Source organism: Oncorhynchus mykiss, chromosome 19 (assembly GCF_013265735.2).
Source record: "Oncorhynchus mykiss isolate Arlee chromosome 19, USDA_OmykA_1.1, whole genome shotgun sequence".
Taxonomy (NCBI): Eukaryota; Metazoa; Chordata; class Actinopteri; order Salmoniformes; family Salmonidae; genus Oncorhynchus; species Oncorhynchus mykiss.
In genome coordinates this window covers 29,860,213-29,884,296 of record NC_048583.1, presented here as the reverse complement: position 1 = coordinate 29,884,296, position 24,084 = coordinate 29,860,213, and the positions used below count along the sequence as shown (strand labels likewise).

The 24,084-nt window shown below is 43.7% G+C and overlaps 1 protein-coding gene across 2 annotated transcripts in view; it reads right to left on the bottom strand.

Moving 5' to 3' along the window:
* LOC110497642 (nesprin-3) overlaps positions 1–24,084 on the bottom strand; it is a 46,086-nt gene that overhangs the window by 14,146 nt on the left and 7,856 nt on the right. For both annotated transcript variants that reach the window (XM_036954631.1, XM_021573886.2), the window contains exons 3-15: positions 20,626–20,798; positions 20,159–20,297; positions 19,661–19,831; positions 16,876–17,031; positions 16,330–16,677; positions 11,064–11,200; positions 7,832–8,006; positions 6,887–7,069; positions 6,321–6,464; positions 5,921–6,055; positions 4,636–4,797; positions 4,225–4,397; positions 2,702–3,803 (exon numbers count right to left, since the gene is read on the bottom strand). In XM_036954631.1, the coding sequence (XP_036810526.1) occupies positions 2,702–3,803; positions 4,225–4,397; positions 4,636–4,797; positions 5,921–6,055; positions 6,321–6,464; positions 6,887–7,069; positions 7,832–8,006; positions 11,064–11,200; positions 16,330–16,677; positions 16,876–17,031; positions 19,661–19,831; positions 20,159–20,297; positions 20,626–20,798 (3,198 nt within the window). The remainder of the gene's footprint in view (positions 1–2,701; positions 3,804–4,224; positions 4,398–4,635; positions 4,798–5,920; positions 6,056–6,320; positions 6,465–6,886; positions 7,070–7,831; positions 8,007–11,063; positions 11,201–16,329; positions 16,678–16,875; positions 17,032–19,660; positions 19,832–20,158; positions 20,298–20,625; positions 20,799–24,084) is intronic.

The following is a 24,084-nucleotide window of genomic DNA, read 5'->3' as shown; positions in this document are numbered from 1 at the left end:
TTCAAATTGGGTCACTCAACTGAGACTGCTCTCCTCTGTGTCACAGAGGCTCTCTGCTCTGCCAAAGCTGACTTTCTCCTCTGTTCTCATCCTCCTAGATCTATCCTCTGCCTTCGACACCGTGAAACATCAAATCCTCCCCTCCACCTTCTCAGGGCTGTGCGTACATCTCAGGCTCTGCACACTCCTGGGTTGCATTCAACCTGGCAGGTCGCGCCTGTCAGGTGGCATGGAGAGGACTATGGTGCGTGCCTACAGAGCAGCAAGGGGAACTGCCCCTCCCTACCTTCAGGCTATGCTCAAACCTCACATCTCAACCCGAGCACTCCAGTCTGCCACCTCCGGTCTGTTGGCCGTCCCACCACTACAGGAGGTCAGCTCCTGCCTAGCCCAGTCAAAGCTCTTCTCTGTCCTGGTCCCCCAATAGTGGAACCAGCTTCTCTCTGATGCTAGGACAGCAGAGTCCCTTCCCATATTCCTGAAAACGTCTGAAACGTACATCTTCAAAGAGTATCTTAAATAAGAAATCCCCCCCGTCCAAAAAACAAAACTTCAATTTGTCTTTTCCTACTAGCACTGACTTTGCTGATAACTTCTGTATTGAGGAAAAATGTGCTAATACGACTGTGATATGTGGTTGTCTCACCTAGCTATCTTAAGATGAATGCTCTAAGTCACTCTGGATAGCAGCGTCTGCTAAATGACTAAAATGTCAAATGTTGTTATAAACCGGGGTGTTCGAGCCCTGAATGCTGATTGGCTTAAAGCGGTGTTATGTCAGACCGTATACACGGGTATGACAACCAAAAAAAGATTTTTACTGTTCTAATTATGTTGGTAACCAGTTTATAATAGCAATAAGGAACCTTGGGGGTTTGTGGTATATGGCCAATATACCATGACTAACGGCTGCATCCTGTATCCGCATTGCGTCATCCATAAGAACAGCCCTTAGCCATGGTATATTGGCCATATACCACACCCCCTCATGCCTTATTGCTTACAGTGGGGCAAAAAAGTATTTAGTCAGCCACCAATTGTGCAAGTTCTCCCACTTAAAAAGATGAGGCCTGTAATTTTCATCATAGGTACACTTCAACTATGACAGACAAAATGAGAAGAAAAAAAATCCAGAAAATCACATTGTAGGATTTTTAATGAATTTATTTGCAAATTATGGTGGAAAATAAGTATTTGGTCACCTACAAACAAGCAAGATTTCTGGCTCTCACAGACCTGTAACTTCTTCTTTAAGAGGCTCCTCTGTCCTCCACTCGTTACCTGTATTAATGGCACCTGTTTGAACTTGTTATCAGTATAAAAGACACCTGTCCACAACCTCAAACAGTCACACTCCAAACTCCACTATGGCCAAGACCAAAGAGCTGTCAAAGGACACCAGAAACAAAATTGTAGACCTGCACCAGGCAGGGAAGACTGAATCTGCAATAGGTAAGCAGCTTGGTTTGAAGAAATCAACTGCGGGAGCAATTTTTAGGAAATGGAAGACATACAAGACCACTGATAATCTCCCTCGATCTGGGGCTCCACGCAAGATCTCACCCCGTGGGGTCAAAATGATCACAAGAACGGTGAGCAAAAATCCCAGAACCACACAGGGGGACCTAGTGAATGACCTGCAGAGAGCTGGGACCAAAGTAACAAAGCCTACCATCAGTAACACACTACGCCGCCAGGGACTCAAATCCTAGAGTGCCAGACGTGTCGCCCTGCTTAAGCCAGTACATGTCCAGGCCCATCTGAAGTTTGCTAGAGAGCATTTGGATGATCCAGAAGAAGATTGGGAGAATGTCATATGAAACCAAAATATAACTTTTTGGTAAAAACTCAACTCGTCGCGCTTGGAGGACAAAGAATGCTGAGTTGCATCCAAAGAACACCATACCTACTGTGAAGCATGGGGGTGGAAACATCATGCTTTGGGGCTGTTTTTCTGCAAAGGGACCAGGACGACTGATCCGTGTAAAGGAAAGAATGAATGGGGCCATGTATCGTGAGATTTTGAGTGAAAACCTCCTTCCATCAGCAAGGGCATTGAAGATTAAACGTGGCTGGGTCTTTCAGCATGACAATGATCCCAAACACACCGCCCGGGCAATGAAGGATTGGCTTCGTAAGAAGCATTTCAAGGTCCTGGAGTGGCCTAGCCAGTCTCCAGATCTCAACCCCATAGAAAATCTTTGGAGGGAGTTGAAAGTCCGTGTTGCCCAGCAACAGCCCCAAAACATCACTGCTCTAGAGGAGATCTGCATGGAGGAATGGGCCAAAATGCCAGCAACGGTGTGTGAAAACCTTGTGAAGACTTACAGAAAACATTTGACCTCTGTCATTGCCAACAAAGGGTATATAACAAAGTATTGAGATAAACTTTTGTTATTGACCAAATACTTATTTTCCACCATAATTTACAAATAAATTCATAAAAAATCCTACAATGTGATTTTCTGGATTTTTTTTCCTCATTTTGTCTGTCATAGTTGAAGTGTACCTGTGATGAAAATGACAGGCCTCTCTCATCTTTTTAAGTGGGAGAACTTGCACAATTGGTGGCTGACTAAATACTTTTTTGCCCCACTGTAATTATACCATGCCCATTTGAAGTTGAAATCATTTTATTAACTAGAAAATAATGAGTATGTGATTGTGAGTTAATAGAATCATTGTAGATAGTAAACCGTACCGTGGTGTGTTGACTTGAGCTCTGTAGCCCTCCAGAAGTTTTTCTAGCAAAGCCTTGGTCCATGACTGGATCCTCCATCTTTGTCTTGATCAGGGTGAAGGACCCTCTGTGTCGCGGGTGTCGCCCTCCACTTCCACTCTGGTCTCCCATTTCACTTGTTCCCTCTCTATAGCTGCTTCTGCTGCCCTGACTATGACCTTGCCCTAACCCCACATCTACCTCCATGGCCACAGGTTCAGCCACACCTCTGGACCTCTGCTCATCCACCCACTCCTCTGTCCGCCCGCTACTGCTGGACCCAGACGCCCCGACTACCACCACTCCGCTACTCCTAGAGCCTGATCCCTCCATCACGCTGCTACCTGTAAAATCAGAACCCCCCACCACTCCGCTACTCCTGGACCCAGAGCCCCCCACCACTCCGCTACTCCTGGACCCAGAGCCCCCCACCACTCCGCTACTCCTGGACCCAGAGCCCCCCACCACTCCACACTGGGGGTTTCTGCCTCCTGTGTGGCCTGAGGAGTTTATCCCTGTGGTTCCCCCTCTGGTCTCCCCCTCTCCTCCCTGACCATACCCCCCTCTCCAGGCAATGGAGTCCACCTCCTCAACACCAAAACTGTGCTCACCGCCACCCTTCTCCCTGCAATTGCCACTGCTTTCAACCCCACTGCCCTGTCCCGGTCTCTGACTGCTTCCTTGGCTTAACGCCATTGGACCCTGTTGACCACTGCCCTGTCTCTCCCCATGTTCAGAGAGATCCATATCCTCCACACTGCTCTCGAACCCTCCCTCGACCCACACACCCTCTTCTGCTCTAAAACTTGCCCCTTCGCTTTGCTCCATCCTTGCCCCTGACCCTGTTCTTCCCCCTCTCCCAGACCCTGATCCATAGCACTGAGAGACCCAGACACCGTGGTCCTCTCCTGGGGATCCCTGTGGAGCACCCTCCATCCTGCTGCTGGAGCCTCTTCCTTTGATCAGGTCTCCTCCCTCCCCAGGGAAGAGCTCCCTAGCTGGGCCTGTCAACTCCCCAGCCTGACCTCTCACCCTCTGGATGTCTAAGTCATGGTCCTCAGAGGAGCTGTGCCCATTCAGCAGCCTGGGAATGGAACAGCAGACAGTCAGTAACTGAAGGAATCTCTTAGGATTGGTGTGTAATTGGCCGCATTAAATACTTTTCACCCAGATGCAGGGACAGCATGTGCAACATATTGACTTCTTTGTAGAAGGCTATGGTTGGTAAAGTATTCGGAGATAGATGTGCACAAGCCATATGAGGTTGTCGAGAACCTCCACTGAAACACACTAAACTAGAGATGAAGTAGCATTAGTGGTAATGGTACTAGAGTAGTCCTCCCATAGAGACACTATCATTCACAAGGGTGGATGATTCGATACATGTGCAAAGCTCTAGAATGTGATGATAATAGCAGCCATCTTTGTCACGCATAGTTGTTGATTCCAAAGTTCTATATCTAATTCTAAGAGTATTCCGTCAAGACCGCTATAGCGTAATGTACCTGAAGAGGTTGAGGCTGAGGTCATGCAGGGCCATCCAGGACTCTCTCAGGCGCTTCATGTCCCTGAGGATGTGTACTCGTCCCTCCTCAGAGGTCCTCTTCAGCACCCCCTGGCCCTCCACCTCTGTCTGGTGCAGCTGCAGCTCCTTCTCTGGGAACTCACCTAGTGCCCTCTACAGGACCGGAGGAGGAATAACACAGGATGGGACGTGACATATTAACTACATGCAAGTTCAGCACTGGACAGAGTCACAGTTTATTTCCCATAACTCTTTGTCAGTAGAGAACATTTTATTTATTTTTTTTAAACACAAGATATCCTCTCCATAGTAGTCCAGTGCCTAGTCATGTTTGTCTATCTTCATCAAAACAGCCATAATCAGTGCCACATAACAGATGTGTGGTCAGTACCTCAGCTTCATGCTGTCTGTTGTCCACGCTCCACTCCCCAGCAGAACTGCGGTAGGACTCCAGCTTCTGCCTCATAATCATCAGCCACTTCTCTACATTCAGCAGGCTCTCATGGAAACTCTCGTGCTCCCTGATGCTCTCCTCACTCTCGTTCCCCTTCACCTGCCACACACACACACACACACGCACACGTTAAAATCAAAGATATACACTCAGTGCCAGTTTATTAGTTCATCTAGTACCGGGGTGGACCCCGCCCTTTGCCTCCAGAACAGCCTGAAAATTTGGGGCATTCTACATTCATACATTCTAAATATTTTACAGGGATGTTGGTCCATGCTGACGCAACAGAATCACACAGTTGCTGCAGATCGGACGGCGGTACATTCATGCTGCTAACAGCCCATTCCATCTCATCCCAAAGATGCTCTGTTCATTTGAGGTCTGGGGACTGCGAAGGCCACTCAAGTAAACTGAAGTCACTGTCAATGTTCCAGACAATGTTTTTCCACTCCTCATTTGTCCAGTGTTGGTGATCGTGTGCCCACTGGAGCCGCTTCTTCTTGTTTTTAGCTGACAAGAGTGGAACACAGTGTGGTCGTCTGCTGCAATAGCCCATCCATGACAAGGATTGACGAGTTGTGCCTTCCGAGATGCTGTTCTGCGCCGTTATTTGTTTGTTTGTGGCCTGCCTGTTAGCTTGCACGATTCTTGCCAGTCTCCATCGACCTCTCTCATTAACGAGCTGTTGCCGCTGACTGGATGTTTTTTTGTTTTTCGCACCATTCTCAGTAAACCCTAAACACTGTCACGCGTGAAAAGCCCAGGAGGTCGGCCGTTTCTGAGATAATGGATGCGGCGTGCCTGACATTGACGATCGTACCACGCCCAAAGTCGCTTAGGTCACTCGTTTTGCCCATTCTAACATTCAATCGAACAGTAACTGAATGCCTCGATGCCTGCCTGCCTGCCTACTTTATATAGCAAGTCACATGACTCACTGTCTGAAGGTGAGTGTATAACAAAACTCACACATAGCCAAATGAACACAGGGATACACAACACTCACACAGCCAAATGAACACAGGGATACACAACACTCACACAGCCAAATTAACACAGGGATACACAACACATTAAGCAAATGAAATCACATGCTAAAATATTACTTCACAAATACGCAGATTGATGAATAGGAAATGTTATTAATTTCAAAAGCAATTTTTTGCCACTAAAGTATCATCTTTTTCAAAACTTCTGCTTAGTCAAATCCTTCCATTCTTACCCGGACTGCCTTGTATAGGTTCCTCCAGTCCCCATACAGTCTCTCAGACCGGGTCTTGTTAGTGGAGCTGGATGACACCAGAGTCTCCAGAGCTGTGATGTGGGCCTCACAGTCCTCCAAGTCCTTCTTGATCCCCTGAGAGACACAAAGCAACTTTATGAATGCTTTATACATGCTTATATGTTCTAAATGAGTCTCATAGGACCCACGGACACAGGCTCAATCTCAATTCATCTTTCCTCAATTCCTTGCATCCTATCTCCTTGCCAACCATATTGGAGGAGAAGGTCACTCCACTCGAACCTTCTCCAATGCCTTTGAGAAGGAGGTGAGGAGAGAGGATGCAAGGAAAGATTCATTGAGAATGAGCCACAGGTTAAGAATGTAGTAAGTGACCCACCCGTAGCTGGTCTGACTGGCTCTTCTTGGCCAGTATGTCTGGTTGGAGGATGTCTGCTGAGATTAGTCTGTCTCTCAGGAGGGTCAGCTTGCTCCTGATTGACTCGTAGGCGTCGCCAAAGTCCTTCGTCCTCGAGATCAAACCCTAAGGACATACGTAAGCAATAAGGCACGAGGGGGTGTGGTATATGGCCAATATAGCATGTTTAAGGGCTGTACGACGCAACGCGGAGTGCCTGGATACACCCCTTAGCCGTGGTATATTGGCCATATAGCACAAACCCCCGAGGTATCTTATTGCTATTATAAACTGGTTACCAACATAATTAGAAAAAAAATACATCTTTTTTTTCATACCCGTGGTATACGGTCTGATATACCACAGCTGTCAGCCAATCAGCATTCAGGGCTCAAACCACCCAGTTTATAACAAAAATTACATTCCATCCCAAATGGCACCCCATTCCCTAATAATGACCTACATATGACCAGAGCCCACCCCATTCCCTAATAATGACCTACATATGACCAGAGCCCAATGACACACACACGAACGCACTCACACACCTGCAGTCTTCCCTTCCTCTGCAGAAGCTGGCTGTGCAGTAGCTCTCGGTTCTTCACGGCGGCGTTGAGTTCCGTCAGTAGACTCTCTGCTCTGTCAGAGCCAAACACTGAAACCAGCAGATCCCTCTTCACCTGCAGCAGACTCAACCGCTCTTGCAGCTGTAGACTTTGCATCATCAACCTCTGTAGGGGGATAGAAAGAAAGAGGAAACAAAGACATAAAAAAAGTGGAAATATGTGCCTCGGGGCATCTAAATCACACATCCCTCTGTGTCAACGAAAAGCAAGCATGATCCTCAGATGTCTCTTTTTCATAGATCAGGAAATGATTGAACTCCCTGACCTGTGCTTTCAGTATTCCCATGTCTGGAGGGGAGGAGGTTATATAGGGAAAGCCATAGATTCAATTTAATGATGGAGAAGGCTCAAATGGCAGTCTCTTCCATATATAGTACACTACTTTTGACACCTTTTCCATATATAGTTCACTACTTTTGACCACAGCCCTATGGGCCCTGATCAAAAGTAGTGCACTAAACAGGGAATAGGGTGCCATTTCGGACACGGCCCAAGCCAATCTCTGTCAAGTACTGTCTGTCTGTAGGGCTGAATGGATTTCCATAGCTGACCTAATTAAGGTACCATGACTACAGTATATCATTATTACAGTGGAGGTCTCCAGGCCTTGAGTGCCACAGAGACTACAAGTTTGGTTTCTCAGCCATCAACGGGTTACCTTACGAATACAATCCTGGTTTAGCTGCTTGATTGATGGGATTGAAGGTCACCTTTTCTCGATGCATTTTACAGTGTTGAATTAGCTGCATTGTATGTTTTCTGTATCATGTCCCTTTTAAGCACATGACCAAAAACATTTCCCATGGTGGAATAATAGTTGATCAAATCAGTAGCAGCCTGCAGTGCAGTGTGGTGTGGTGTTTATACCTCGATGTTCTGCACTAGCAAGGCGATGTGGGAGAACTCAGACACCTCTGCTGAGGCCTCCAGCACCTGAGAGACCAGCTGGCTCCACTGAGAGAAGCCATGCAGAGGGTCCTGCAGCACCTGTCTCAGCCCGGTCTCTGACTCCACACATAGCTTCATTGCGCGACACTTCACACTATAGGCAGACAGGGGAGAAGAGACGGGCTTCAAACAGGCTAGATATGGTGCATTGCATGCAAAAGACAAAATGTACTGTATATATTTAAACACAGTAAAAAGTCAGAGGAAAAATGCAGCTCATACATTTAGCCTGTTACACTGAGACCAAGTAATCACTGTACGTTTCAATAAGTTATGTTATAGAACAGCATAGACATCCTGTCTTTTCCTATAGAGAGAGCAAAGACTGTTTGCATGAATTATCATACAACATCAAAAGCTAATCAGTAAGGGAAAGTGGAATAAATTGAGCCATGTTTTTACATTCAGCATCCCTCCGTCAAGGGGAATATAGTATTCTTTCTAACAAAGATATCTACACATATTTCAGGATGTTGTGTGTATCCCTGGAAATAATCAGAATATAGGTAAACGGTTTTGAAAACATACACTACACGACCAAAACTATGTGGACACTTACTCGTCAAACATCTCATTCCAAAATCATGGGCATTAATATGGAGTTGGTCCCCCCTTTGCTGCTATAACAGTATCCACTCTTCTGGGATGGCTTTCCACTAGATGTTGAAACATTGCTGCGGGGACTTGCTTCCATTCAGCTACAAGCGCATTAGTGAGGTCGGGCACTGATGTTGGGGCAATTATTCGGTGGTCCAATTCATGCCAAAGACGTCCGATGGGGTTGAGGACAGTGCTCTGTGCAGGCCAGTCAAGTTCTTCCACACCAATCTCGACAAACCATTTCTGCATGGACCTTGCTTTGTGCAAGGGGGCATTTTCATGCTGAAACAGGAAAGGGCCTTCCCAAAACTGTTGCCACAATGTTGGAAGCATAGAATTGTCTAGAAACTCAATGTATGCTGTAGAGTTAAGATTTCCCTTCACTGGAACTAAGGGGCCTAGCCCAAACCATGAAAAGCAACCCAAGACCATTATTCGTCCTCCACCAAACTTTACAGTTGGCACTATGCATTCGGGCAGGTAGCGTTTACTGGCATCTGCCAAACCCAGATTATTCCATCGGACTACCAGATTGTGAAGCGTGATTCATCACTCCAGAGAGCACGTTTCCACTGCTCCAGAGTCCAATGCCACCGAGCTTTACACCACTCTAGCTGATGCTTGGCATTGCGTATGGTGATCTTAGGCTTGTGTACGGCTGCTCAGCCATGGAAACTAATTTCATGAAGCTCCCGACAAACAGTTAGTGTTGACTTTGCTTCCAGAGGCAGTTTGGAAATGGGTAGTGAGTGTTGCAACAGAGGATAGATTATTACCCGCAACGTGCTTCAGCACTCGGTGGTCCTGTTCTGTGAGCTTGTGTGGCCTACTACTTCGCGGCTGAGCCGTTGCTGCTCCTAGACATTTCCACTTCACAATAACAGCACTTCGAGTTGACAGGCACAGCTCTAGCAGGGCAGGAATTTGACTAACTGCTTATTGGAAAGGTGGCATCCTATGTCTGTGCCACACTGAAAGTCACTGAGCTCTTCAGTAAAGCCATTCTACTGCCAATGTGTGTCTACGAAGATTGCATGGCTGTGTGCTCAATTTTATACACCTGTCAGCAATGGGTATGGCTGAAATAGTGGAATCCACTAATTTGAAGGGGTGTCCACATACTTTTGTATTTAGAGTACAGTCAAAAGTGTGGACAACAACTCATTCAAGGGTTTTTCTTTATTTTTTATTATTTTCTACATTGTATAATAATAATAATAATAGTGAAAACATCAACATCATGAACAGATCATGTTGTAACCCCCCCCAAAAAGTGTTAAACAAATCAAAATATATGTTATATTTGAGATTCTTCAATGTACCCACCCTTTGACTTGATGACAGCTTTGCACACTTTGCATTCGCTTTGCATTCTCTCAACCAGCTTCATGAGGTAGTCACCTGGAATGCATTTCAATTAACAGGTGTGCCTTGTTAATTTGTGGAATTTCTTTCCTTAATGCGTTTGAGCATAATCGGCTGTGTTGTGACAAGGTAGGGGTGATATACAGAAGATCGCCTTAGTCGGTAAAGGTCCAAGTCCATATTATGGCAAGAACAGCTCAAATAAGCAAAATTTACTTTAAGACATGAAGGTCAGTCAATTCGGAAAATGTCAAGAACTTTGAACGCTCTTCAAGAGCAGTCACAAAAACCATCAAGCGCTATGATGAAACTGGCTCTCATGAGGACCGCCAAAGGAAAGGAAGACCCATAGTTACCTCTGCTGCAGAGAAAAAGTTAATTAGAGTTAACTGCACCTCAGATTGCAGCCCAAATAAATGCTTCATAGAGTTCAAGTAACATACATCTCAACATCAACTGTTCAGAGGAGACTGCGTGAATCAGGCCTTCATGGTCAAATTGCTGCAAAGAAAACACTACTAAAGGACACCAATAATAAGAAGAGACTTGCTTTGGCCAAGAAACACGAGCAATGGACATTAGACCGGTGGACATCTGTCCTTTGGTATGATGAATCCAAATTTGAGATTTTTGGTTCCAAGGGCCGTGTCTTTGTGAGACGCAGAGTATGTGAACGGATGATCTACGCATGTGTGGTTCCCACTGTGAAGCATGGAGGAGGTTGTGTGATGGTGCTTTGCTGGTGACACTGTCAGTGATTTTTTATTATTCAAGGCACACTTAACCAGGTTGTGTAAGGGCTATTTGACCAAGAAGAGAGTGATGGAGTGCAGCATCAGATGACCTGGCCTCCACAATCCCCCGACCTCAACCAAATTGAGATGGTTTGGGATGAGTTGGACCGCAGAGTAAAGGAAAAGCAGCCAACAAGTGCTCAGCATATGTGGGAACTCCTTCAAGACTGTTGGAAAAGCATCCCAGGTGAAGCTGGTTGAGAAAATGCCAAGAGTGTGCAAAGCTGTAATCAAGGCAAAGTGTGGCTACTTTGAAGAATCTGAAATATATTTTGATTTGTTTCACACCGTTTTGGTTACTATATGATTCCATGTGTTAAATCTTAAAAAGCATCTTCCTCTCCATCGTCACTCTTCTTCTACACTGTGATGTGCTCTGATTGTCCACTCACCTCTGGTGCTCCTTCACCACAGCCAGGACGTCGTCAGAGAGATGCCGGGAATCTTGGGAAAAGCGGAAGAGTTCTTTAAGCTGGGCCTTGAGGTTCTCCACCTGGGATTCCTCTGCCGACAGAGTATTCCGAACATTCTGAGAGAGGAATACCAAAAGGGAAATAAGAACAATTGTTTAAAAACCTATCACAGAGACCAGCCTGGGCACCTGGCAACTCGCTCTCTACACACAAAACACACATCAACAACCAAATGTGATAAACACTAACTTAATTTCTTCCTTAGTGCCAGAGTTAAACTGTTATACAAGATAGATAGAAGAGAAAATGTTTAAACTTAATGTAATTCACATTAAGGTCAAGCAATTTTAAACCACTATTGCAATCCTCGTTGACAAGGGTGAAATTCACCTCAGTGGAATGAAGGCAGCAGGCACAAAGTGGCCTCTGATGCTGTAATTGGTTAAGTGGATTTTTCTAGACCAGGGGTCTCTCACCTTTTCTAGGATGAGAGCTACTTTGCGAGCTACTTATTTTAAAGTAAAATAAAATCATCTTTTCTCCACTACTCTTCCATGGGTCCTTGGTAGAGGTCGACTTATTGGTTTTTCAACGCCAATACCGGTTATTGGAGAACCAAAAAAAGCAGATACCGATTAAATCGGACAATTTTTTAAAATATTTATTTGTAATAATGACAATTACAACAATACCTAATGAACATTTATTTTAACTTAATATAATACATCAATAAAATCAATTTAGCCTCAAATAAATAATGAAACATGTTCAATTTGGTTTAAATAATGCAAAAACAAAGTGTTGTTGAAGAAAGTAAAAGTGCAATATGTGCCATGTAAGAAAGCTAACGTTTAAGTTCCTTGCTCAGAACATATGAAAACTGGTGGTTCCTTTTAACATGAGTCTTCAATATTCCCAGGTAAGAATTTTTAGGTTTTAGTTATTATAGGAATATTTCTCTCTATACGATTTGTATTTCATATACCTTTGACTATTGGATGTTCTAATAGGCACTTTAGTATTGCCAGTGTAACAGTATACAGTGGGGAGAACAAATATTTGATACACTGCTGATTTTGCTTGTTGGCGCAATTATTAGAAAATGGAAGAAGTTCAAGATGACGGTTAATCACCCTCGGTCTGGGGCTCCATGCAAGATCTCACCTCGTGGGGCATCAATGATCATGAGGAAGGTGAGGGATCAGCCCAGAACTACACGGCAAGACCTGGTCAATGACCTGAAGAGAGCTGGAACCACAGTCTCAAAGAAAACCATTAGTAACACACTACGCCGTCATGGATTCAAATCCTGCAGCGCATGCAAGGTCCCCCTACTCAAGCCAGCGCATGTCCAGGCCCGTCTGAAGTTTGCCAATGACTATCTGGATGATCCAGAGGAGGAACGGGAGAAGGTCATGTAGTCTGATGAGACAAAAATAGAGCTTTTTGGTCTAAACTCCACTCGCCATGTTTGGAGGAAGAAGAAGGATGAGTACAACCCCAAGAACACCATCCCAACCGTGAAGCATGGAGGTGGAAACATCATTCTTTGGGGATGCTTTTCTGCAAATGGGACAGGACGACTGCACCGTATTGAGGGGAGGATGGATGGGGCCATGTATCGCGAGATCTTGGCCAACAACCTCCTTCCCTTAGTAAGAGCATTGAAGATGGGTCGTGGCTGGGTCTTCCAGCATGACAACGACCGGAAACACACAGCCAGGGCAACTAAGGAGTGGCTCCGTAAGAAGCATCTCAAGGTCCTGGAGTGGCCTAGCCAGTCTCCAGAACTGAACCCAATAGAAAATCTTTGGAGGGAGCTGAAAGTCCGTATTGCCCAGCGACAGCCCCGAAACCTGAAGGATCTGGAGAAGGTCTGTATGGAGGAGTGGGCCAAAATCCCTGCTGCAGTGTGTGCAAACCTGGTCAAGAACAACAGGAAACGTATGATCTCTGTATTTCCAAACAAAGGTTTCTGTACCAAATATTAAGTTCTGCTTTTCTGATGTATCACATACTTCAGTCATGCAATAAAATGCAAATTAATTACTTAAAAATCATACAATGTGGTTTTCTGGATTTTTGTTTTAGATTCCGTCTCTTACAGTTGAAGTGTACCTATGATAAAAAATTACAGACCTCTACATGCTTTGTAAGTAGGAAAACCTGCAAAATCGGCAGTGTATCAAATACTTGTTCTCCCCACTGTAGCTTCCATCCCTCTCGACGCCGCTACCTGGGCTTGAACCTGGAACACATCGACAACAGCCACCCTCGAAGAAGCGTTACCCATGCAGAGCAAAGGGAACAACTACTCCAAGTGTCAGAGCGAGTGACGTTTCAAACGCTATTAGCGCGCACCCCGCTAACTAGCTTGCCATTTCACATCGGTTACACCAGCCTAATCTCAGGAGTTGACAGGCTTGAAGTCATAAACAGTGCAATGCTTAAAGCATTGCGAAGAGCTGCTGGCTCAAACGCACGAAAGTGTTGTTTGAATGAATGCTTACGAGCCTGCTGGTGCCTACCATCGCTCAGCCAGACTGCTCTATCAAATCATAGACTTAATTATAACATAATAACACACAGAAATACGAGCCTTAGGTCATTAGTATGGTCGAATCCGGAAACAATCATCTCGAAAACAAAACTTTTATTCTTTCAGTGAAATACGGAACCGTAACGGGTGGCATCCATAAGTCTAAATATTCCTGTTACATTGCACAACCTTCAATGTTATGTCATAATTACGTAAAATTGTGGCAAATTAATTCGCAATGAGCCAGGCGGCCCAAACTGTTGCATATACCCTGACTCTGCGTGCAATGAACGCAAGAGAAGTAACACAATTTCACCTGGTTAATATTGCCTGCTAACCTGGATTTATTTTAGCTAAATATGCAGGTTTAAAGATATATACTTCTGTGTATTGATTTTAAGAAAGGCATTGATGTTTATGGTTAGGTACACATTGGAGCAACGACAGTCCTTTTTCGCAAATGCGCACCACATCAATTATATGCAACGCAGGACACGCTAGATAAACTAGTAATATCATCAACCATGTGTAGTTAACTAGTGATTATGATTGATTGATTGTTTTTATAAGTTTAATGCTAGCTAGCAACTTACCTTGGCTTCTTACTGCATTCGCGAAACAGGCAGGCTCCTCGTGAGGCAGGTGGTTAGAGCTTTGGACTAGTTAACCGTAAGGTTGCACGATTGAATCCCTGAGCTGACAAGGTAAAAATCTGTTGTTTATTTTTCCTGGTTTTTGAATCCTTAACAATTATTACAATTATTCATAGAGAAACAATGAAAATGGATGTCCATGTCAATGCTTAAATCACATCAGAAGACCATTTTTGAAGTCTAGAGAAATTTTCCGGTCTGGCGATGTTACTGCGGTTAGGCCTACACCCTTAGAAAATACAGTATGTGTTATTGAACAACCCAATTTTGCTGCAGCACGTCATGGCAGAGTTTTCAAAACAATCCCCACCCAATTTATACAAATAATCTTGATATTGTTCTGTCAGGTAAAACTACTTTGCGGTTAACATTATAAGGTTTTGGGGGAAAGTCTGTCTACCCACAAGATGGTTATCATTAGCATCGCTTAAATGGCTACATACAGAGTGATAAACAAATGTGCTCACCAAACAGAGAGATGGGCAATATTTCTGGAAATTAATTGGCAGATATTGTGTTACATTTGGCTTTTTAAGGCAATAGTGGCTAACCAGGGTTGGGATAATGTCAAAGTGGCCTTGATATTATGAGAGAGTTTGCGATGGAACACGTGAAAAAATGTATTTTCAGAATTTATTGGCAAGCTACTCATAGGTGGGCCACGAGCTACTGGTAGCTCACGATTGACCTGTTGGAGACCCCTGGGTCCAGATTCACAAAACACTTCTTACGCAAAAAATTAAGATGTTTCTTAAGAAAAAAAAAAATCACAAGGTAAGTGCAATTCCTCTACAATATCTTAAGATTTAATGATTTTCTTAAACTTCTGAAATATACACACAAATAAAGATTGTGTTGCTAGACAACCGTTTTAGCTAACTATCTAGCTAGCAATGGCAATCATGTTAGCATATTTTCTTACTGAGATTACTGTTCTAAAACATGTTCTTGGGTGTAAAATAATTAAATAATAACCTCAAGTTTGAGAGTGAATTAAACAGTGAATTGCTTTCATGAGCTTTTCCCTCTCACTGCCCTGAGGGTTTAGCTATCTTGGAATTAAAACATTTCCAATAACTTTATTTTCTAAATCTATTTTCTTCTTAACTTTTTTGCTAAATGAGAAACATACTGTAAGAAATAGTGCAATATATTTTCCAATAACCTTTTTGAGAAACAACAACTTTGCTTAACTTTCTTCTTAAATCTGTAGTTAAGGGGAAAAAAAGGCAGTTAAGAAGACCTTTCTTCTTAAGAAGGTTTTGTGAATCTGGACCCTGGTCTAGACACTGGGATAAAATGACTATACTAATTGTTTTAGCCTCTGACAAATCTTATCACTCTTCTGCTAGCTTTTGTTTCTCAAACTGACCTCAATAGTCTACTATAGCTTCCGAGCCTTATGTCCTCTCCATCATCTACAGTCCTAAATGGAACCCTATTCCCTACATAGTGCACTACTTTTCACCAGAACCCTCTGATCTGAAAACACAGGACAGGTAAAAGCAATGTATTGAAAGCCTATGTAGGCATTTCCTTGCATCTGTCCAATTCATTGACATCAGTGAATTGAAGGAGATTAGAAGAGCATTGAAGCCACTTCAGACAATCAATACAAATCCATAGACTGTGGGAACCTGCCCCACAACAGGTACGATCTGACTGTGAGGATACAATATCATCCCACAACCATTATCTTCTATGTCATCTCCACCAGACATCTCCCAGGCATGTAGCCAGAGGGCCAATTCCTGCAAGGTAATAGTTAGAGCAACTGCCCATGCTGTGTCAGACTCTTATTTTAGCTAGTAACTAAAGCTGTAAGCCTTGGGTTGAGGAGTGAAATTGACAGAGAGACACTGAAAGAGAAAAAGAAAGCAAAGAACAAGTAAGGGGAAGGAGATAAGAGTGGAAGAGAGAAGGGTAAAAAAGGAAGGCAGAGGAAAGACTGGAGAGAGAGAGAGAGGTAGACAACAAGGAAATTAAATTAGGAAGAGAGCTAGCGAGAGAGAGAAAATGAGAATGAAAGAGACAGAGTGTGTATAAAGCCCACCATGTACTTCCTCCACTGCCCAACCATCTGTTCCTCGCTCCTGTCTCCCTCCCTGGCTGTCTCCAGGTCTCTGGTCAGTCTGTGAAGCAGGGCCTGGAGCTGCGCTATGTCCTCCCCCAGGCGCTGGCAGTGGCTCTGGTACTGGCTCTGGGAGTCTAGGCTGATCCTTAGGCCCTCCCCAGCCTCACACAGGCTCTGTCGGAGCCTCTGCCAGGCCAGACGAAGCTCTTCCACCTCCTCCTCCACCACCTCCACCCCCCCGGGCGACGTGTTGGCCCGCACTGCCTCCACCATGCCCTCGATGTGCTGCAGCGTCCGCTCCTCACTGGCCACACTGTCGTCCAGCGTCTGACAGAGGGGAGAGGAGAGTTACGCTGTGTCACGATTTTCCACCCTTCTCAAACTTAATTCAAAGTGCAATTAAAATAACAAATGTTACAGTACAGTTTTTTTACAGCAAAAAGAAAAAAAGAACAGTGATGTGACTAGGGGGAATGCTCATCTGTCCATCCCAGGAGTCCTATAACCAGGGTGTACTACTCTCACCTGTAGGGCTTGGAGATTGTTCTCGGCTGTGTCCTCTGACTCAGTAAGTGTGTTCAGCTCCTTAGCTTTGGACACCAGCCAGGCCTGGAACTTTAGGACGTAGCTCTGGTAAATCTGGTGCTCTTCAGCTATCTTCTGCAGCACTGACAGCCTCTCCTGTTGAAGGGGAAATCCACCACTTTTTACACATATTCATAATCTCCAGCACCATACCAGGGTCTACATACAGTAAGTGAAAATGACATGTTCCTACATTGTATTTTAACTTCTCTAGGGTAGGGGACAACATTTGGAATTTTGGATGAAAAGCATGCCCAAATTAAACTGCCTTCTACTGCCCAGAAGATACACTAAAGTTTCCAAAACTGATAAAATAATGAGAGAAAACTGAGGATGGATCAACAAAATTGTAGTTACTTCACAATACTAACCTAATTGACAGAGTGAAAAGAAGGACGCTTGTACAGATAAAACTATTCCAAAACATGCAACAAGGCACTATACTGCAAAAAATGTGGCAAAGCAATTTACTTTTTTTCAGAATAAAAAGCATTATGTTTAGAGCAAATCCAATACAACACATTACAACAGTACCACGCTCTATATTTTCAAGCACAGTAGTGGTGGTTGCATCATGTTATGGGTATATTTGTAATCATTAAGGATTGGTTAGTTTTTCAGGATAAAAAAAAAAGATGCAAAGAGGGTAAGCACAGGCAAAATCCTAGAGGAAAATATGGTTCAGTCTGCTTTCCACCAGACACTGGGAGATTAATTCACCTTTCAGCAGGACAATAACCTAAAACACAAGGCCAAATCTACACTGGAGTTTCTTACCAAGAAGACAGTGAATGTTCCTGAGTGGCCTAGTTACAGTTTTGACTGAAATCTACTTGAAAATCAAGACCTGAAAAAGGTTGTCTAGCTATGGTCAACAATCAAATTGACAGAGATTGAACAATTTTGAAAATAATAAAACGGGCAAATGTTTCACAACCCAGGTGTGGAAAGATCTTAGAGACTTACCCAGAAAGACTCACAGCTGTAATCGCTGCCACAGGTGATTCTAACATGTATTGACTCAGAGGGTTTGAATACTTATATCTAGTCAAGATCTGTTAGTGTTATATTTTTCATGAATTCTTTACAAAAATGCTTTTTTTTTTTTTTTAAATCATATTTGACAGAGTATGTTGTGTAGATAGTTGACAAAAAGTGACAATTAAATCCATTGTAATCCCGCTTTGTAACAACAAAATGTAGAAACGTCAAGGGGTGTGAATACTTTGAAGGCACTGTAGAACTAGCTAGTTCTAGCTCCTTTCAAAGAGTAGGGGAACAAATGTTCTCCTCTTTTAAGCAACAACCTTCATATGAAAGAGAATATAAATCATTAGAATGATATTCCCCCTTTGGACCAAACGCACAGCTCTGCCATGAGCTAAGCATGTTCAAACGGGCGAGGAGCACCAAAAGACTGTTCCCTTTGAAAGTAGAGACAGACAGGGAGAGGAGAGGACCGTTGTGGACTGTAAGATGTTTCAAAGACCTAGATGAAACAGAAAGAAACAGGAACGGCATTGCCTTGATTGTGTGACTACAGAAAAATAAAAAAGAACGTACACAACAAAAGAAGCTCGGCACAAATTGAAGAGTATTCACCAACAACGCTCAGAGACTCAAGTTACTCGACTCTGAGAACCTAGAAGTTAGTTACTGTACCCTGCAGCCTGTCTGTCTGGATGGAAATAATACCACTCAATAACAGCGTCACGGTTTCGATCATTCTATTGTGTTCGCTATATAGCTTACACGGGTCCAGATCCAAAATTCTAAATAATATCTCGGGTCTGGGTCAGATATGACAGTCATGGATCTCGGGTATGTGTAATTTTAATTGACTTGTCCGGGTGGACTAGTACAGGTCCGAACGCGACTGCTGCAGTAGAGAAAAATAGATGTAATCATTTTTGCTGCTGCTCTTGCTTTTCATGACAGTGGCACGTGTAGCTTATTATTGTTGTTGGCTAATCATCAAAGTGGCAATAGGCTACAGTCATAGAGACTACATGTGTGGCAATTGTTATATATCTAATCAATGGAAAATGGAATTAAAATGACAATTTAAAGTTAAAAGGAAGAAGGATAGGCTACAACAACCAAGCGCAAAACAGGTAGACTGCTACTTAATATTTTGAATGGAGTTATTCTTGTTTGTAACTGTGTAGGACGAGAAAGCGCATGCCTCCATTAGCCTAGCTCGCTAACATTAGCTAGCTTCTCCAATTTTAATGCAGTCAAGACAGGTAATAGGTAATCATATTTGATTATAAATAACCTAGCTATGGCAGCTATTAGTCTCCTATAGCGCGAGTCGGCTTGGTTGGTTGCGGGCTCTCGTCTCTCTCTCCGTCCTCCCTGCTCACCATGTCACTTGCTCACACTCACAGTAGCCTACATACACAGCACGGCCCCTGCTCTCTCTACCTCCTCTCCCTCACGCTTTATCAGCTCTGGTTAATAAAGTATCTTAAAAATGAACTTTTCTGCTTCACTCTGATCGGCCCGGGTCTGGATCCGACCAGGTCTAGTTTTCTTCGGGTTCGTTCCGAGTGAGAAAGCCCCAGGTCCATTTCGGGAATGGGTCCTACTTTTTGGACCCGTTAAGGCCTCTAAGCTCATTACAAGAATGCTAGCTTGAGTTTTGTGCAGAGAATTTGAGGGAATAGATGGAGATTTTGAACAAGTCATCAGAAAGCCTCCATTATACTGCACACACACACACCTCAGCCCTGTCCCGTATGCTGTTGTATGCCTCTTGCAGTCTCTCCTGTGCCTCCTGGTCCACACTGGGGTCCTGGGTACGGTTGTGCAGCGCTGCAGCCTCATCCAACAGCCTCTCCAACAGCAGTGCCTGGCTCTGCACGTCACTCAGCAAGACATGCTGGTGGTCCACCTGGAACACACACATTAGATTACATTATATACTTTCTACCTGGAAGACATACAAGTTAACTACTGTGGTAATTCTATAGGAATGATTGGCAGCATTTGAAGGCTAGCTTGATGTAGCTAGGTTTATTATTTCTTATGACCAAACAGCCAGACTCAAAATATGGCAGTACAGTTGGGCTTCTGATATGGTATCAGTAGTATTACTTTATATTCAGTATCCGCTGGAAACACGGCCTACCCTCTTCACTCACACTAGAGAGTTTCCAGACTGGCTAAACAGACATTACCATTGTTGACACCCAGGCCAGTGTCAGGTGTGTTCGCTCACCTGCCACAGTTTCTCCTTCACCCCCAGCTGTAGTTCCACCTCCGGCTCCAGACTGCGACGCATGCGGACCAGCCACATCTCAACCTCCTCGTGCGCCTTCAGGTACTCACTCCAGTGCAGCCACACCCACTCTATCCGGCTGGGAAAGAGAGTAGTAGGGTGGGTTGAAGAGTAAATATCGACCATAGAAAAACAAAGACCTTAGAAAATTGTGTTGATATGGCCTAAACAAAAACAAGGCCTTCTGCCATGCCATTAACAATCAAATATTTTTCACTGAACGAATAGAATGTATTCCCTCATGCATACATTATCCATGGGTGTGTAATATTAGCTGATGTGACAGACAATAAAACTCATGGCAATTCCTTTTTAAAAGGAGACATAGTAATTGACCTGCCCTTTTCAGCTGCCACAGAAGTCATTGGAGATCATAGAAAGTCACAGAGGAGTCGTGGGTTAGCTACCTGTGGCAGTGGATTATGAAGGTGCAGGTCTCCTCCCATGATGCTTTGAGCTCTTTGAGTTTGGTGTGGGTTTTGCTCCTGGTCTCCTGGTCTCCGTTCTGCAGTAAGACCTCAGCAGCCACCAGCACCATGTCCATCTTCACGCGACCCTCATGCTCAGACTCGTGGATTTTCTGTCCACCAGTAACACAGGAGATGCTTGATGAGATCATGAATTTTGGGCTGACAGATAATGTGGTCAAGCATAGGGTTATGGCGATCATGAAATTGTCAGCCGGTGATTGTCAAGCAAATAAACAAACGTTAAGCATCTTCTGGTTTCCACACAGACAAGGCATTTAAAAAAGTCTAATACATCCATGTAATATAGCCTACAACTTCACAATAAATCCATTATTTATTTTAGACAGGTCTAAAGAAACATGAAATTAAGTAAATGCAGTCTATTTTAGAAGAAAATACTAGCATACTCTAAGTTGTCCTTATGTTAGGTCCTGATCTGGCAATGCCAAATGGCTGTGTGCTACACTACAGTAGTTCATTTAGTAGACAAGATTTGCTTATAACTATTAGTATAAAAATTTAACAAAGCTGAATAAAATATATTTTCTCCAAATGATTTGAGTGCGCACATACGGATATTCTGTGTTGAGCGGTTAACAAATAGGTACTCCTATATGCTTAATTCATAGTTATGTAATTTTAGGTGTTCTACAAACATTGGGCTATATATTTAGATTTTAATACATTGTAAGGCTGCATGATGAGACTAATGATGATTTGAAAAAAGTATCTTGAAAAGGTATGAGCTCTGCTTTGTTTTTTGACGCAGGCTGTACATACTCCAATAGTCTCTCATTCACAATTTGAGAAGCATTTGATAATGCCTCGAATTTCACAGCGGCATCCCCTTTGTGTCTACAATGAATCCTAAAAAAATCCATGTCTTTTGCGGCCCGGAGTGCTGCGTTGCCTTTCTTCCCGAGTGTGCTGTGCAATCTGAAGCATCTCTCACAAGACTCTCAATCACGTGATCGGGTCTTTCCCACAGGCTACAAGTGAAGACAGACACATCGGGGACGCAACTGCGTGCGTCCTTATCCAATTCCAAGGTGCATATTGAAGATATTGGGAGAACTGTCCACATTTACTTTTCATCAGCCAACAAGATGAGTAGGCCTAACAAACAGCAAAAGAAGTAGCCTATGTCAATCTACTATCCCCCCATAGTACAAAAGTCGACCTATTCAATTATGTGCAAGAAATACATATTCCAAACAGTCTGGGAGAGTTGTTGGTTGGATTCCATGTCTTCTCCCGGGACCTCCTCAATGTCCACCTCTTGAACATCAGTCTCTGAGGCCTCATCTTCACTGTCACTTAACAACCTTGAGGATGGCTCTCTGTCTGGCTCAAAAAGCCTAAAATTTGCCTGGATGGCCACCAATTTTTCAACCCTTGTATTGGTCAGCCTGTTGCATGTTTTGGTGTGTGTGTTCCCAAACAAGGACCAGTTGTGCTCTGAGGCAGCTGATGTTGGTGGGATTTGGAGGATGATGGAGGCAACAGGGGAAAGAACCTCAGATCCATAAAGTCCATTCCACCAGGTGGCTGATGAGATATGTTGGCACGACTGCCATATTACATCTCCATCCCAAAGCCCTTGCTTGGAAGTGTAGTTTGCCAGACTGTCAAAAACCTTGCCCTCATCCAGGCCACGGTAGTGATGACACCATAGGCCTTGTTGATCTCTGCACCAGACAGGATGCTCTTGCCAGCATACATGGGGTTCAACATGTACGCTGCGGCATGTATGGGCTTCAGGCAGAAGTCTTAACGCTTTTGATGCATTTCAGAACTGCAGTTTCCTCTGCTTGGAGCAACAGTGAAGTGGGCAGGGCAGTACGGATTTCTTCTCTTACATCTGCAAGCAGTCTGAACATCAGACAGGATGGCATTTTCACACTCAATCCATGCAATGACTACCGCTATAGGTATCAGGAGTTTCAGGCTGCTTACCACACTCTCCCAAAATACATAATCCAGGAGGATCCTCTTGATGGGGCTGTCCATATCAGCAGACTGTGATATGGCAATTTCTTGGCGAGACTCCTCCCCTCCAGGAGACTGTCAAACATGATGACAAAACCACCTCAACAGGTGTTGCTGGGCAGCTTCAATATGGTGCTCTTATTCTTCTCACTTTGCTTGGTGAGGTAGATTGCTGCTATATCTTGATGACCCGTCACACACCTAACCATTTCCTTGCCTCTCTTGTAGAGTGTATTCATTGTTTTCATGAGCATGAGCAGCACAGCCAATGGGTGTGATGTGAGGGTAGGACTCTTCCACTTCAGATCAAGCAGCCTTGAAGTTCGCAGCATTGTCTGTCAGCAGTGCAAATACCTTCTGTGGTCCAAGGTCATTGATGACTGCCTTCAGCTCATCTGCAATGTAGAGACCAGTGTGTCTGTTGACCCTTGTGTCTGTGCTCTTGTAGAATACAGGTTGAGATGTAGTTAATTATTCCTTGCCCACGAACAGTCGACCACCCATCAGCGATGATTGCAATACAGTCTGCTTTCACTATGATTTGCTTGACCTTCACTTGAACTTTGTTGAACTCTGCATCCAGCAAATGAGTAGATAAAGCATGTCTGGTTGGAGGGGTGTATGCTGGGCCAAGAACATTCAGAAATATCTTCCAATCCACATTACCTGTGAGCATCAGAGGTGAAGCAGTTGCATACACAACTCAAGCAAGACATTCATCAGCATTTCTCTGACTAAGTTCCTCCATTGAGTCAAAAAAACTTCTGATTTCAGGAGGACCATGAGCGGTCACTATCGATAAGGTGTCTGATTCATCATTTTCACTTCGAATAGAAGTAGAGGGACTTTTGTCAGATGTTGCATGTTGTGAGTGCTGAGGACCCTTTGTGAACTTGACCAGATGATTCTGCATCTTTGTTGCATTCTTCACATATGATTTGGCACAGTATTTGCAAATGTACACAGCTTTTCCTTCTACATTAGCTGCAGTGAAATGTGTCCACACATCAGATACTGCCTGTGGCATAAAAAAAAAAAAAAAATATATATATATACACATTTTTTTTAAATATTTTTTTTTTAATGCCACAGGCAGTATCTGATGTGTGGACATGTATATACATACATATACACACACACAAATCCATGTACAGACAAATAGTTAAGCAGTTAGATTAAACAACTCCTTTGTAAGATACATGTTTTAAAATGAAACATGTATGGAAACAGGTGAATTAACACTTCTCAGTTAGCAGGCTCAAGCAAGCTAAAACCTACATTGTGGCAAAAACTAACTTGCAGAAATTGTTAACAAGTTAGAAATTATTTAATCACACTTTGCTGTAGGCTACGATTTACAAGTTAACAAAAAAATGATGTACGTCATAAAATATTTTCACCCCATCC